This window comes from Triturus cristatus, chromosome 8, assembly GCF_964204655.1.
Source record: "Triturus cristatus chromosome 8, aTriCri1.1, whole genome shotgun sequence".
NCBI classification, from domain to species: Eukaryota; Metazoa; Chordata; class Amphibia; order Caudata; family Salamandridae; genus Triturus; species Triturus cristatus.
In genome coordinates, this window is record NC_140591.1 from 243098877 (window position 1) to 243114693 (window position 15817).

At 46.7% G+C, this 15817-nt stretch overlaps 1 protein-coding gene across 1 annotated transcript in view; it reads right to left on the bottom strand.

The window, feature by feature from the left end:
- TRPC6 (transient receptor potential cation channel subfamily C member 6) overlaps positions 1 to 15817 on the bottom strand; it is an 833374-nt gene that overhangs the window by 162993 nt on the left and 654564 nt on the right. The window contains exons 7-8 of the mRNA XM_085624063.1: positions 15056 to 15320; positions 5212 to 5407 (exon numbers count right to left, since the gene is read on the bottom strand). Of these exons, the coding sequence (XP_085480189.1) occupies positions 5212 to 5407; positions 15056 to 15320 (461 nt within the window). The remainder of the gene's footprint in view (positions 1 to 5211; positions 5408 to 15055; positions 15321 to 15817) is intronic.

Genomic DNA, 15817 nt, shown 5'->3' on the forward strand with positions numbered 1-15817 from the left:
GATGGGCCATCCTGGCAGGATGGAGGGGGGTGGGTGGAGCTGTGTACAGTGCAGACCAATTTACAATTCAAAGAAGCTGCCTTTTGTCACCCCAGACCATGTGGAGCCTGGACAGGGAGGCAGGGCATTCTATAACCATCAGTGAGGGAAAACTCCAGACGTTTATTCCACTTCAAAGCTGGCACCTATAAAAATAGGACCCTTAGACCCACTCTTCAGTACACCCCTGGACATATGGATACTACAGAAGAAGCACTACCCTGCTGCCAGAGGACTCCCTCGCAATCCTTTTCCAGTACTGCAAAGGCAATACATAGTGCTACATGCCCATCAAGATAGTACTTACTCACAGTGTTATGGGTGAGCCTTGATTTGCAGGCAGCTTTGTAAAGACGTTCCCACAAGTGTTTCATTCTTGTGAACTCATCAAGAGGTAAGAAAGTTTTGGTTGGAGATGGAACACGACCTACTCCTCAATTCATGCTGATAAGTGCCCACATGTGCTAACTCCTAGACCAGGTAGCCAAGCACCACCTGCCACAAGGGCATAGAGTAGGCCTCTGTGAGCTGATAGGCAGTTATCTATACAGACAGAGCAGCAGAATATGTTCCCCCAACAAAAAATGTCTGCCTTTCTGGTGAGTTCACAAAAATAAGACACTGATGTCAAAGGCTTATCAACACTGGCTACACATCAAGACCACAAACACTGTAAGTAAGGACTAACTTGTACTGCTTAAGGACTAACTTGTACTGCTTCTACAACAAGGCATTAACTGGGGAGGACCGGAACAGGTTTATGAATAGCGTGGATGAGGTAAGAATATCCATCATTATAGTTTTGAGCAGGGGTCATAAAGAAAGAGGTAAGGGAGATAACAGTAGACACTCTAGGGACTTTAGAAAAAAGAAGATTGGCAGTCCCCTTTATTGAAGGATGTTCCCTGAAATCTATTTGTGGAGGACTAAATTACTTGATGAAATAGGCAAATGTATGACCACTACCTTCATGATACTCTTCCCAACTATGCATGGGTAATGAAACATTTCTTTCGAACAAATATGGTACGTTTGTATGTTTTCATGGAAAATTGTCTGTGTCAAAAGATATCTGTTGTTGCAAAATGCTGACCCTATTTGGAATTTCTAACTAGAATGACTCCCATGGGCATAAGAATGATTTCAGATTCTGCGAATGCACTAAAAAGCAAAGCTTTTGATTTTTTTTTTCTCATAATGAAAGAAGTGTCAATCGCTCTAGAAACAAGAAAAACATCTACTTCTTTATTGGGAGATGACAATTGCTGGCTTCTGCCAGACTTGTTCACAAATTGAAACAATTAACCAGGAAGGAAGGAAACAAACAGAAAACAGATAACCAGTTTGAGGAGCAAAACATTGAACAAAAGGTCTGAAAACAGATAAAGGTATCCTCAAAGGAAGAAGAGTCAATGAATGGCAAAAGCATGAACAAAGACAACTCCATGAGAGCTCATAGGAAGCCAGGAACTATGGCTGCTGAGACACAGCTGAGACTGATCTGAGCCTCCATTTTTTGGTTGTGAATCTTATAATGAAAGTATGAGAATGACCATCTTGGATGAAGTTCTATATTAAAGCTAGAGGCGTCATTCACCCAAACATTTGTCAGGGTCACTGAGGAAAGAAGAGAACTCTTATAAAATAACACATGTGTGTAAGAAATTGGAGTATTATTGAGGGAGGTGAGAGCCTACAGTAAATAGCAATCGCAACCCTTGTCAGTGTGAACCACTAAAGTCACTAAATACACCTGCCCTTGACCCTCTGATAGCTTGACACAAAGCTTCAGGCTTACCTTGTAAAGTAGTTATGCAGTACTCAAACAGTGACAAGGAGAAAACAAAACATTAGACAAATCCCAAACCAATTCAGAAAAATTGAGGATTTTTTAATAAATAAAATGACATCACAGCTACAGAAATTCAATAAGTAGAACCAGAGATATTATTTTTTAGGGATTTAATTAAACATAGCAAAGAAACACCACAAAGTGCCAATTGTGTCTGGTTGACCTTGAACAGGTCAAAGTCAAGAGTTAAACTGGACTGTGACAGAGTGCGGGTCAGATACAGAGACAGGGTTCATGCTGGTGGAAATTGTATTTTCACACGTAGAAATGTTTTTGAAGAAAAAGTGATAGTCAAATAGTCGTCAGCGGGGCAGGCTGCAAGCTGGAACTGTCATGTAGTTCGATGACATTGGGATCCCTGTGCTGTCATCAACGAAAAAGCAAAGCTCTGAGGGGGTGAAGCCCAGAGTCTGTACCCAGGAACGCTTTGACATTGACAGGTTGCTGCTGAGCATCGATCCCAATGAAGCCCCCTACATTCAGACTTAGAAACTTTTCTGGAAGTCATACCTACTTCAGCAGAGGAAACCAGCAAGCTGTGTCTGACTGTGAATTAGACTTCAAAGGCTGCGGCTTTGATGGCGAACCCGGTTTCTGCTCGGTTCTCCAGACAGAAAGTAGGCAAAAGTCCCTGCTTTTGCAGTGCAGACAGGCAGAGTGCACTCTATCACTATCCAAGGATATCCAGGACCTGCAGGGTACCATTTGGGGCTTAGGACTCACTCCAACAGAGGGCAGCAGCAGAGTGCAAGAGAGGTTCAGTTGGAATTGTCAGCTTATCAGTTGCAGGGAGATAGGCCTCCAGAAGCTTATTTTGTCCCTATAGCTCAAACAGGAGGTCAGCCAACTGATCCTTGGAGTAACTTTGTGGTCCTGGGTTCAAGTAAAGCATGTTCAACCTTCCTTTATGTTCTTCAGACAGCAGGGCAGTCCTTCTGATTCTCCATAAATCCAGGGGTTTTATGAGGAGAAAAGAAGCGTGTATAAATCAATCCATAATTTCTCCAAATTATGGATTAATTTATACATGCTCCTTTTCTTCTAAATTTTAACTCAGTATTGACGTTGCCCAGGGGCAGTGGGACCACATAAAGTTGAGCGTGGAAGTTCGAGTTACTAAATCTTCTTGATTATACATCAGTGCTTCCATGTTCTAAGCCCACACCGCCAGCCTCTTTTTGTCAAATTGTTTTATGAGGAGAGGTTTGTGGGGTCCACTTCTATGACCAGTGCCAGCCTGTTGGTGGAGGGCAGGCCTTTATAAATCCCTTAAACTAGTTCTGGTCAGTTCCTCTACACGTACTGGGTTTGGCAATAGACTGACTAGAGAGACAAAAGGGAGGCAGGCTTAGGTGTGAGCTTCATCTGCTAGTGGCTAAGGCATCCTTTGTAGCTCAGGAAGGGACTGAGCACAGCTCTCCAGACCATCATATCAAGGGAGGAGTCTCCCTCCCCACTCCCAAAGCCCTTTGTCCACTGTCTGGGAGCAATAAACATCGCACTACAGGGGAGCCATCAGGGGTCAGGTGACAGCTGGACACTGGCAGGAAAGCATATTGGTTTTAGGCAGGGAAACAAGAACTTTCCAAAAGTGTCATTTCCAAAAATAGTAATATAAACTATGACTTGACCATTACGTTGGGTTTTAAATTACTAATAAAGGAACCCTTGAACCATTTTTCTACCAACTCTCAAACAGATTTTAGCACTTAATAAAGGTAGTAATGTAAACCAGTGTTAACCTATGGTAGAGCCTGCCTTAAAAGAGTGAAACACCACTTTCGCGGGTTTTCACTTCCAGGACATGTAAAACATAAATTATACATGTCCTACATTTTACCCATGAAGCACCCTGCCCTAAATCTTAGTGCATTAAGGGCAATTTATTTTCCATTTTGCTATTTGCATTAGGGTAAGCACATTGCCTGGTATCCTGCCAGTGTATTTCAAAGAAAATTCATCAGTAGGCAATGCCTTCCTGCAGAGTCCTCCGGGCACTGTAGCAGGGACACACAAGTTTCCCTGCAGGAAACATTTTTTTTTTTTTAAGAGCACTGTCAGGAGCCTGCAAATGTAATTGACATAACCGAATTGGATTTAAGGTACTTACATTGTCATACCCCTGACTGCCTTGTTCCGTATATTATTCATTTCGCGGAATGAGAAATTCTTGTTCTGCTGGACATTTTGGCTGCATTCCGTCTTTTATTCAAGTCAGGGTAGGTGGAGGTGAATACAGGAAAGGGGAGAATTACAGGCAGTTTTGTGTCTACTTCCTGAAAATTGAAAAAATATATTTTGCCCACCACTAATGGCAGTAATGTACGGCAAAAAATGAAACAAAAATGTATTTGTTGGCTAATATGTCACCTGTCCCTGCAACACACAGCATAATAGCATAAATGTTTATAGTTTGCAGTCAGTAATACATACATGTCTTTGATGGTTCAGTGGACCAAAGCAGTGGTTCTTAACCTCTTGAATTTAGTGGATCCCCACTTAATCATTAGTAGAATCCGAGGACACCACACTGAATATTGTAGTTCAGTAACCCCCTCTGAGTCATTATTGGAATCCGAGGACCCCTAAGCAGTTTCATTGATTTGAACCGCAAATCAATACACAAAAGTACAGAAACAAGCCTACATCACAAACACAAATGATGAAATGTTTTCTCTAATTCACATAGAATTATAATCAGAAAGAGCCACCCTCTGCTCATTTTATATTCTGTTTGGTGCACTTGCACTGCTCCCAAGACTCCATCTGAGGATGCACACTACATTATTAGCCTCCAATTTTAAATTCCTTGACATTTACAGAACGTTTTACAATGTTCAATTTTACATTTGCTACTTTATTTATATACACTTTATTAATCTTGTAATATTATATAATTGTCTAATTAGTTGTGGACCCATGACTAAGTATTGCAGACCCCCAGGGGTCCCCGGACCACATGGTAATTAATAACAACTTGGCTAAGGCATCTCACCGCCAGGGATCTGTGCTTAATTCCATGGGTACAGGCTTGAATTAAAGCTGATACACTCTGGCTTTCATCCTCCGAAGTTGATTAAATAACTAACATTGAGTTGGGCATATTTTTTAAAATGAACATCTGTCCTACAGCACCAAGAAGCCCTATGGGGTGAAAGTATACTTTACACATTGTCCTTATCTTATTCCTATAAATGGATATATGAAGGGGTAAAGTGGGTATTGAAAAGTGCATCTGTCTTGCTAACCTTATAAAAACTTCAAGCCATTGGCTAAAACACGAGTTATTAGTCTCAAGTATATTTAAAAAGTATTTTTACCTCTATTTCCTGGAACGAGCTGTTGATCATTGCAATTAGCATGTTGAGAAGAACAATCACCATGGTCACGTTGTACACCCCATACAATACGTATCCAATGTTTTCAATAAACTTGTGCCCATAATTAATAATCACCGACTTCACTTCAGAAAGTCCGAATATTGCCCAAAATAGGGTTTTAAAACTTTCTTCAACTCTAGAAGAAAACGCATGGCATTAAAAACAATGCATTTCAATCATTACAATCATTGCACCTTCAAAAAAAGCACTATAAATAAAAGACACAGCAGGGCAATTAAGCTTTTTGTCAATAGAAGGCATTTTCACACACGTTTACATTCGCCATGCATATTTATGTATTTTTTTTTATTGTTAATTCACAAGATACGGCCATGTAATTTGAATATGACAAATCTTCATCCACCAGTCATGGTAATTGTAGACTTTATTTTAGTTGAGCCTATTAATTGCTGATACTCAAAGCTTGGGTGAAGGGCACTGAGTGCCCAGGGCCTTGAAATAACACTTTTAAGTAGTGGATATGTGTTGGTGTGGGCACCAACAGTCATGCACATTTTCCTCATCCTGATCCAAAAATTGCAAATCCTTTTTATCAATATAGCCACGGGTTGCTTTTATTGCCTACCCTAACTGATATATTATCATTGCCGGGTTATTAATGGAATTGATGGAGCGTTTATGGACCATTTTGATAAGGCAGGAGCACCATTAGAGAAGCCTGTATTTAACATTGGCAGTGGGTACTCTAATTTCATTCATTACACTTCCAAATTACACATTGATGACTGCAAATTATGCTCTGAAAAATTAATATTATCTTAATAGCGACATTTTCTGTTTATGCTCACTCGGCTGTGACTAATTATAAGCCTGTATATTTAATGGAATATTAGATTTCACTGCTGCGCCTGGTCTTTTGATCATTTGAGAGGTGATGTGAAAAGTCGCTTTCAATATAACAACTAATATTCCTGCACAGGCTCATGATTTCAGGGGCCTTTGCAAATAGGAGGATTTGTCATTTTGTGGTGATTAAATTGTTCACGGTTTGCAAATCCAATTCGGCTTTGCTGCAGAATGCACAGAGATAGGCATTGCTTTGCATAACTATTGAGTAGTATAAGGATGTGCATATTGGATTCGGTGTGTTATACACGTCAAAAATCCAGTTCAAAATCTAAACTTGAAAAGTAAAGAACCCTTTGTCAGTCCTTCAGGTGATGTCGGAAGAGACTAAACTAAAGCTAGGAGGTAAATACTCACGCTGAAAATATCAGCCTTTCACATGTTGCATACAAACATTACATGAATCACCCAGGCACTATTTTTGTTATGATTTGAGCAATCATGGAAGCTTAATTCTGATCCAGTAACAACATCTGGGGATAAAAAAATCAAAGCAGAGGATGAATAACGTGAACAGTGCCTGGAATGGGGCATGACCTGAACTAAATGTGCACCACTTTCTAATTGCCCAAAATGGAACACTGGCACTCCAGTCCAGGCTAACCCAAAATTCAGCCTAAGACCATGCTTTCACCTCCACCTGCTCTCTCTTTGTTCTTGGGGTGGAGAATAAATGGGAAGGGATTTCTGTATGCTGTGGGGCTATTTTAGAAATGTTGCTTTCTGATAATCTGGAATGTAATCCCTGCCAGCCTCAGACTCTATATAGTGTCTTTTAAAAGGGTTTACCGTTCTGTCCAGCACACCCCAGCGGTAATGAGGGCAGGCTGATGGAAGGGGAGAAATATTGCTAAAGCCCATTCTTTTAACAATGCCTGTACAGGGTAACTCTGCTAGGATTCTGAGTCTTGAACCAGCCCTAGAGATTTCGCATATGTTCACACTATTCCATTTTAGTTTTCATTGAGGGGGTTGGTGATGAGTGCTTGGTCATGAGTCAGAAAACAGATCCACAGTGTGACTGCAACTTCTGAACGAGGATCGGATTTGCACACACAAGGTGTTTGACACATAGGGGCTTATTTATCCTTTAGTCACACAGCACAGTGCAGCACGACACCTTACTATGCTGTGCTACGTGACAGGGAAAGGGGAGGAATACGCTGTATTTAACACAATATGCATGTCTGCTTTTTCCCAGCGCTGGCGAACAATGTGCAGCTTAGTGTCAACGCAGGTATTCTTGCACCATGGTGCAAGGGTGCCTGCGTTGTAAGCAGGATTGTTTTTGTTCAGGAAGGGACACTTTCCTGCACAAAAACAAATCATCTTCCTCTTTCTAGGTAAGCTGCAGAATGCAGTACACCTAGAAAGAGGAAAAAAAGAGGAAAAATAAACATATTCATCCTTGTTAAGCCTCACCTGGGGAGGTGCAGCAGTTTTGGCGCATTTCCAGGTCTACCACTTAGGGTAAATCTGGAAATCCCTCAAATTCCATGGATTTGTTGTGGGAACATTCACACACCACCAATGGAAAGCCTCCCCTGGGATTGGTGCTGCGTTGAATTACTCTGGATTTATCAAGCCACTCAGGGCCCCGCAAGGTGGCCTTGGATGGCTTGATAAATTACACTTAAGAGTATTGTTGCGCATGTACCCCATTGCTGGTGCAAAAGTGATGCAGCCCTTTCATAAATATGGCCCGTAGACACTTAGGGGTCTATTAGGATGGCGGGCAGATGGCCGCCGCCAGTGGCAACCGCTGGACCGGCGGCGGACATCCGCCTGCGATCGCAACCCTGAAAACCGTCCCATTAGCATTGCGGTGACGACCACGGTGGTGAGAATCTCCATCCGGCACTTTTCCGCCGGTACCAGTCCGCACGCATGCCTAGTGGGCGGAACGGGACCACCACAATTATGCCGGTGCAGGGCTAGGCTCCGCCGGCATGATTATAATGCCGGGGGTAGTCAGCATTTCCACGGCGGTGGAACCGCCATGGAAAGGCATGTGGACAATGTCTCAGGGGGCCCATTGGGGCCTCCAATGTGTTGGTGGGGTGTAGGTGCACTGGGTACCCCTACATGTCCCTGTACCGGGTGGAAGGCACTGTACAGTGCCTGCCACGCAGTGCAGTGACACGCATGACACGCTCTTTTTCACACCGCGGTGGTGCAGCACCCGCCGCAATGTTAATCATCAGAATCCGACCGCCGTTGTAGGATTTCGTCTGTATAGCATCCTAATTGGACTGGCAGTAATGCCGTGGTTCTTGCGGGCGGTCTTTTCCCGCTACCATGGCAGTCGGGGAGATTTTCCACCCGCCATCCTAATAGACCCCTTAGCATTGCATAAAGACATACAGAGGACCATTAGGCATTGCACAGGTATTCTTTACTGACTCAGCAAAAACAACAGTAGCAGTTATCATTGTGAGGACTATACCCTCATGTAAAATGGTGGCCACATGGGTACCTAATGATGCAATCATTTTCACGTGAAAGTCCAACTGACAGGAATTTGCAAACTTTTTTTATTTTTCATAGTGTTTGTTTTTCAGAAATGCGTGATGGTCGTCAGAAAAAACAAATGGAAACTTCCAACAACTTCCAACAACCACCACAGTCAATATTCAGTCTGGAGAGGCATTGATAAAGACGTAAAATAACAGAGGCTATAAACATTCATGGAGATTCAGCAAATTTCAATCATAAGATGATTTCGTCAACCAATGTAACAGACTATTGGGAAAAAATGTTAGTAGAAGAAAGAAAAACATATTAAATATTACTTGCATGTTTACTTGTCACTACTACATCGACAACGTGTACAGTTCTAAAAATGGCTGTTAAGGAGGAGGAGCCTAGCGCGCATCCATGATGGTCGCGTGAGCACAGGGCTCCCCGGACCCTCGCTGCTCCTCGGAACTTATCCTGACTTTATCCTGACTTGGTTGACGGATTCTGGAAGATGAACGTTGGCTGAACCCTAAACTCTTTTCAGAAACCAAATCGGACCTGGGAGACCTGATCTATGGTGGTTTGAACTTTTGAGGCCCAACTGATGGCTGTGCCCGGTGCGAAGGTGAACTGTGGAGCCGGGGCATAGTTGAACAACAACGGCATCGGGGCTGTGCCAGCGGCCGTCCCATCACTTTCGGTTTCACTTTTGGATCTCTGAGTGGCTGGACCGTGGAGTTGCTTTGTGCGGCTGGGTTTTCACTCGGCCTTCGCTTGGTGCCTTTGCCTCCGTCTGATACCAGTGTGCCCATTGACTTTGATCCTCTCGCACTGCCACATTGCGGTCTCTGGTACGGCTCGTGTCTGCTTCGCCTGTGCCCTTTCGACGCTCGCTCGGTGGTCCCCTTCGGTGAGCGTGGTTCAACATGGGTGGCAAGGGGGATCCCGAGAGGCGTAAGACCAAGACATCCCTACGTGGGGGACCGGTCCAGACTAACAACATGGACCGCTACACTCAGGGTAAAGGGTCCCCTGGGACGGCCAGTGTTCTCACGGATGACGCTGGTGGTGTTCCGTCCGTCCCTCCGGATTTGTCATTGCAGGACATCATGGGCGTCATTAACGGCATCAAGGAGACCATCGCTAAGCAGTACGAGGCCTTGGCCCGTAAAATCGACACGGTGGCCATCGATGTTACGCTAATTCGGGCGGATCTCTCTAAGACCAATGAGAGGGTTCAATCGCTGGATTTGCGGACGTCCACCCTTGGTACGGATGTGTCGGACCTGCAGGCTGCTCTTGGCGACCTCAAGTCGGCCAACAACCTGATGGCCCGGCGGCTGGAGGACTTCGAGGGACGGGCTCGACGCAATAACATCCGCGTCATAGGTGTTCCAGAGACCTTCGACAATCGCCCGGTTGATCTTATGGTTGAAGATCTCATCCTCAACCAGCTTGCCCCCGCTGGCCTGAGTAAGTTCTTTGCCGTGGAGCGGGCCCATCGAGTCCCAGGCGGTCGGCCGCGACCGGGAGCTCCCCCGAGGCCTATTGTTGCAAAACTTTTTCACTACAGAGACCGAGATGCGATTCTGCAGGCCTCACGGGTACATGGCCCGGTCCGATATGAGAACTCATCCGTTAACTTTTTCCCGGACTTCACCCAACTTGTCCAGAAACAGCGGATGGGCTTCCAGGGGGTGAAGCGCCGTCTCCGGGACCTGGGTTTTAAGTACTCCATGCTTTTTCCTGCTAGGCTCCGAGTGGAATACGAAGACCGGACTACCTTTCTTGACTGTCCTGCGACTGTGAGTGACTGGTTGGATTCTCTGCCGGACCAGGGTGACCGGCCTGGGCCTTCTGGTGGTACCGAGAGTGGCGGGCCTCCTTTGGAGTGACTTTTGGTCCTTGACTTTGACATTTTGTTTTGTTCGGCGGGGTTCTACTTCTTTTGTACATTTTGTTTAATTATGATCTGTGTTGGGGGCGGGCAGGGACGGGTCCCTCTCCTCCTCCGGGGTCTTTTCGTAGAATGGGGTTTGTAGGGCGACAGGCACACTGCAAGTTGGGGTGGTTTTTTGGACCGCAGGGGTGCAGGGTGGGGGGAGTTGAATTTGGGGGGGGGTTGGTGGGTGGGAGGGGTTGTTTGGATTTGTGTTTTTTGTTTTCAAGGCGAGGTATTGGCTCTGTTTCAGTTTCAGGTGTCGCGCTATTTGCTGGGGGACTCTTGATCTACTGGGGGGATGGGGGGGGACGGGTTGAGATTGATGTCTTGGAACGTCAACGGATTGGGGGATCGTATCAAACGGGGGGTTGTGCTGCAATATTTGCGTCGTTTGACTCCTGATGTGGTATTCTTACAGGAGACGCATTTGGTTGGTAATGTCTGTCATGCCATGAACAGGGGGGGCTACCGACTTGTGGCCCATTCCGGTTTCACCACCGGCTCTAGAGGGGTGGGCATTCTCCTACGATCTTCACTTCCGCTAGAGATCACCAGGGTTGTCCTAGACGATAGAGGGCGCTATGCGGCCCTGACTGGGAGGTGGGAGGGACAGTCCCTTTCCTTGGTTTCGGTTTATGTTCCCCCGGGCCTCCAGAACTCCACTTTCTCAGACTTGGGTCGTATGCTGCTTGAGCTTCCTGACAGTCTTTTGCTTATGGGTGGGGATTTTAATTCGGTTGTTTCGGGTGATCTGGATCGCCACCCGCCCAGGGCCCTCCCTGCTGCCCAGGCGTGGCTCGGCGGGCTCTTGGATACCTTCGGTCTGGTGGATTGTTGGAGGTTAATGCATCCGACACAGTGTCAGTACACATTTCATTCTTGGGCCCATGGGAGTCTCTCCAGATTGGATTATTTTCTTATGCCCGCGGCCCAGACTGCCCGGATTCGAGAGGTTAAGCACCTGGCCCGGGGTATCTCTGATCATTCCCCACTGTGGTTGCTTTTCGACACCGGGACGCGGTCCGCTGGGCGGATCGCCCCTATTAACCCTTGGTACTTACGAGACCCCAAGATTCGTGATAGCCTGGTTAAGTCGATTGATCAGTATTTTCTCGAGAATGAGGGGTCGGTGTTGTCCTCAGTGTCCCTGTGGGAAGCCTTTAAAGCAGTGCTCCGCGGGCATGCCCTATCCCAGATAGTGGAGGCTAAGAAGGTCAAGAATGAGGCGGTGGTAAAGCTGGAGATCGAAATATCGGGGCTGGAGGCAGCTTTGGAGACGGGTGTCACTCAGGATGGGCTTCATGCCCTCAGCTTGAAGCAGTTTGAATATAAGTCTCTTGTTATGGACGCTGCCAAGACCATGTATAGGGAGCAGCAGGGTAGGTTGTATGATGCCGGGGACAAGGCGGGTAAACTGATTGCTTGGTTGGATAAGAAGGAGAGAGTGAATCGTGTGGTCCCGGAGCTTCGGAGTTTGGATGGAGTGTGTGTGACTGACCCTGGTGAGATTGTGGAGTGTTTTGCGAACCACCTCCGGGCGGTGTACTCCCCGGTGTCTGATAGAGATGAGGATGACTCTCGTCTCTTGCTGCGGGATATTGCCTTGCCCGGCTTATCCGTCGAGGACCGTGAGCAGATGGAGGCCTCGCTGTCTGTCGACGAGATTGCTACCGCGATTCGTTCCCTTCGCTCGGGCAAGGCTATGGGCCCCAACGGACTGCCGATTGAACTGTATAAACTACGCCCGGATAAAATCGCGCCCTTCCTCCGTCGTATGTTTCTGGAGTCGCTCGAGCGGGGTTCCCTCCCCGACGACCAGCGTCTGGCTACTATAGTTGTGATTACCAAGGACGGTAAGCCACGAGACCGCTGTGCCTCATATAGGCCTATTTCCCTACTAAATGCCGAACCGAAAATCCTCGCCAAGGTCCTCGCTAATCGCTTGCTGAGAGTTATATGTGATTTGATAATCCGGATCAATGCGGCTTTATCCCTCATCGGAATACCGCTCTCAACTTGCGGCGTCTACACGGCGTCCTCGCTAGGGCGGAGTACCTCTCTGAACCGGCCATATTGGTTTCCTTAGACGCCACGATGGCCTTTGATACCATCGAGTGGCCATTCCTTTGGGCCGTCTTGGCGAAGTTTGGCTTTGGGGAGGGATTTATTAGTTGGGTTAAGCTCCTCTATGCTGGACCAATGGCTCAGGTTGTTGTCAATGGGCGGGTTTCTCGGCCCTTCGCTCTCGGGAGGGGTACTAGGCAGGGGTGTCCGTTGTCCCCTCTGCTCTTTGCTCTCGCCTTGGAACCGCTCGCTGCCTGGCTCCGCTGGGAGCCCTCGATCAGAGGGATCCGGTGGGCCCCGGGCTTCGAGGATCGGGTCTCGTTGTACGCGGACAACATTCTTTTGTACCTCACCTCGCCGCGGAAGTCGCTCAATGTGCTTTTTGATGTCCTTACTTCCTTCGGGAGGAATTCAGGGTTGATAATTAACTGGTCCAAATCTTGCGTGTATCCTATCTCCGGTGGCCTTCCTCTCTTACCGCCTCGGCTTCCGATTCAAACATCTCAATCCGGCTTTAAATACTTGGGGGTGTACGTTTCGTTGGATCCGGCGGTCCGCTACGAGCAGAATCTCCTGTCTTCCCTCCGGCGTTTGAGGGTGGATACGGCTCGGTGGTGTAAGTTGCCCTTGTCTCCACTTGGTCGTGCAGCACTGTTTAAAATGATGTCCCTCCCCAGATTTCTTTACGCACTCCAGAACTCCTTCGATATCATTCCGGCGGCCTACTTTAGGGAAGTGGAGAGTTTGCAGAGGAGACTGGTTTGGGACAGTCGGGCGCGTATCGCTTTGGCAAAGCTGACTCTTCCCTGGTATGACGGGGGCATCGCGCTTCCTGACATTAGAAGGTACTATTGGGCCTCCCAGCTGTCTGCCATTAACCATGCTACGTACGCTCCTGGTTCGAACCCGGCATATGAGATGGATAAATTCCTGCTTCCCGGCGGTAACTATAACAGAGCGCTTTACTCTCGATCTGCCGGGAGGACCCTCACGGGCCCTACTAGGATTGCGGTACGTGTGTGGAAGGCGGCGAATGTAGCTGTGGGCTGGAGTGAGCGTTTAACGTGTGCTACTCGTTTGTTCGCCTCAGAGCGCTTGGGAAGCCTCTGGACAACGAAAGGCTTTGAGCACTGGGATACGATCGGCATTAGCAGAGTGGGGGACCTATGGGTTAAAGGCGCGGTTAAATCCTTCGCGGCGCTTCAGAGCGAGTACGAGCTTAGTGAAAGGGAGTTCTTCCGCTATGCCCAGGTTCGGCACGCCCTACTCTATGTCTTTGGGGAGGGGACCACGGTCCCTGTTGCTTCGCCTCTCGAGGACCGTATACTCGACAGACACGTGCCCGACAGTACTATCTCTCTGATTTATAAAAAACTAATAAATACTCGGGCTGATCTCTTGGTGCGTCTTCGGGAGGCGTGGACGGGGGATGGGGTTGAGTTGGATGACGAGGACTGGCAGTCTGCGCTGTCATCCCCTAAGGAGGTTGCCATCCCGGCCCGTCCCCGTCTGGTCCAGCTTAAGATTCTCCATCGTGTCTATGTGACGGGTCCCCGTTTGGTCTCGATGGGGTATTCTGACGACGGGCTCTGTAAGCGTGGCTGCGGGCTCAGTGCCACCTTTCTCCACATCCTCTGGGAGTGCCGCGAGGTGGCGGAATATTGGCGCCAGTTGCATGATGTTATGAAACGAGTCACTGGGGTCGCTCTGCTGCCGGAGGTGCGCCGATGTGTTCTGAATGTGTGGGAGCCCAATGACTATAATGCGGCCCAGGCTCGGTGGGCGGCCCATGGGAACATGATTGCAAAGAGAGATATTGTGCAGCTTTGGGGTTCCCAACGGCCTCCCACCGTGTCCGTATGGAAGGAGAACATGGACTGGTGCATGTTCAGGGAGAAGACGGTGTATGTGGCTCGTGGTAAACCGGGGGCATGGGGTAGAATCTGGGGTCAGTGGAATGTGTATCGAGGGACTATCTGTTCTCCCCCCCTGGTGGATGCGTCTGAGGTTGCCTTGTCCCCCTGATCCTTGAGGGTTCCTTGCTTAATTTGTTCATCTGTGTATAGGTTTGGTTTTCCCGTGGCCCCCCCCTCCCTCTCAGACCCCCTTTTGATTGACCACCCTATGGTGGTCGGGTGTGGAGTTCCTCTGCTGTGGTTAGACGCCCTTTCAATGTTTCTCGCCTTGCTTTTTAGTTTTTTATTTAATTTTTTTTTTTTTAAAAAGGGTGTATCCTGACGTCCCTTATGTGCAGTCTGATCTCCTGTAATTTAGCGGAGCCCCTGTGGGCCAGTCATTGTTTTTTGGACTGCTTGAACATCTCTGAATACTAGCGGCCGGCCCAGGAGGTTGTAGGCCCGTGCTTGTACCCTTTTTCTCTGCACAATAAAGCTTTTTTACCCACAAAAAGAAAAAGAAAAAAAAAAAATGGCTGTTAAAAACAATACTCACGTTGTAAAGGCATCATTTTGTTTTGCTCCAAGGTAATGTGAATAGAGATTGAACATTCCTATCATGAAAGCCACGAACACCATGATAAATATTACCATGAACTTGAAAATATCCTTCACAGTTCTGCCAAGTGATATTTGCAGTGGTCCAAAGCTTTCATTGGCCGGCAGGATGTAGGCAATTCGGGAGAAACTTAAAACCACAGCAATTGCATAGAGGCCTTCCGAAATTATTTGAGGATCAGACGGCAACCATTTTATTCTGGCTAGAAAAAAAACAGTTGAAGTTACTGAAGGCTAAATGCAAACTACTGTTTGTGTGCAAACAATATGATGTATTTAAGCTTTTAGACTTTTTAGACCCCGTGCTACTACCTGAAGCCCTATTTTAAATTTCACATTACATTAAACTAATACACATAAATAAGTTCACAATGCCACATGCTTACTTAAACATGAGAAATGTTTGCACCATTTGAAGACTGATGAACACCCACTGGCAGAAAAGCCGGTTCGCCTAATTTTCAGTTTGTTTCAATTTAGAGAATAATAGTCTATAGCTGGTTATGCTAATTGCTTTAATTCAATTAGAGTTCTCCTTATGCTTTAAATAGCAGTCTTGTTTTATTAGGTTAGAGCTGGCATTGTAAATTTACACAAAACACACATAGGACTATATTGTGAGGTAAACAATTTTTCGTATTTTATTTTTTTAACTGACATTTCCTTTTTGCTGGTCTGACATATCTATGAATTGGGAAAG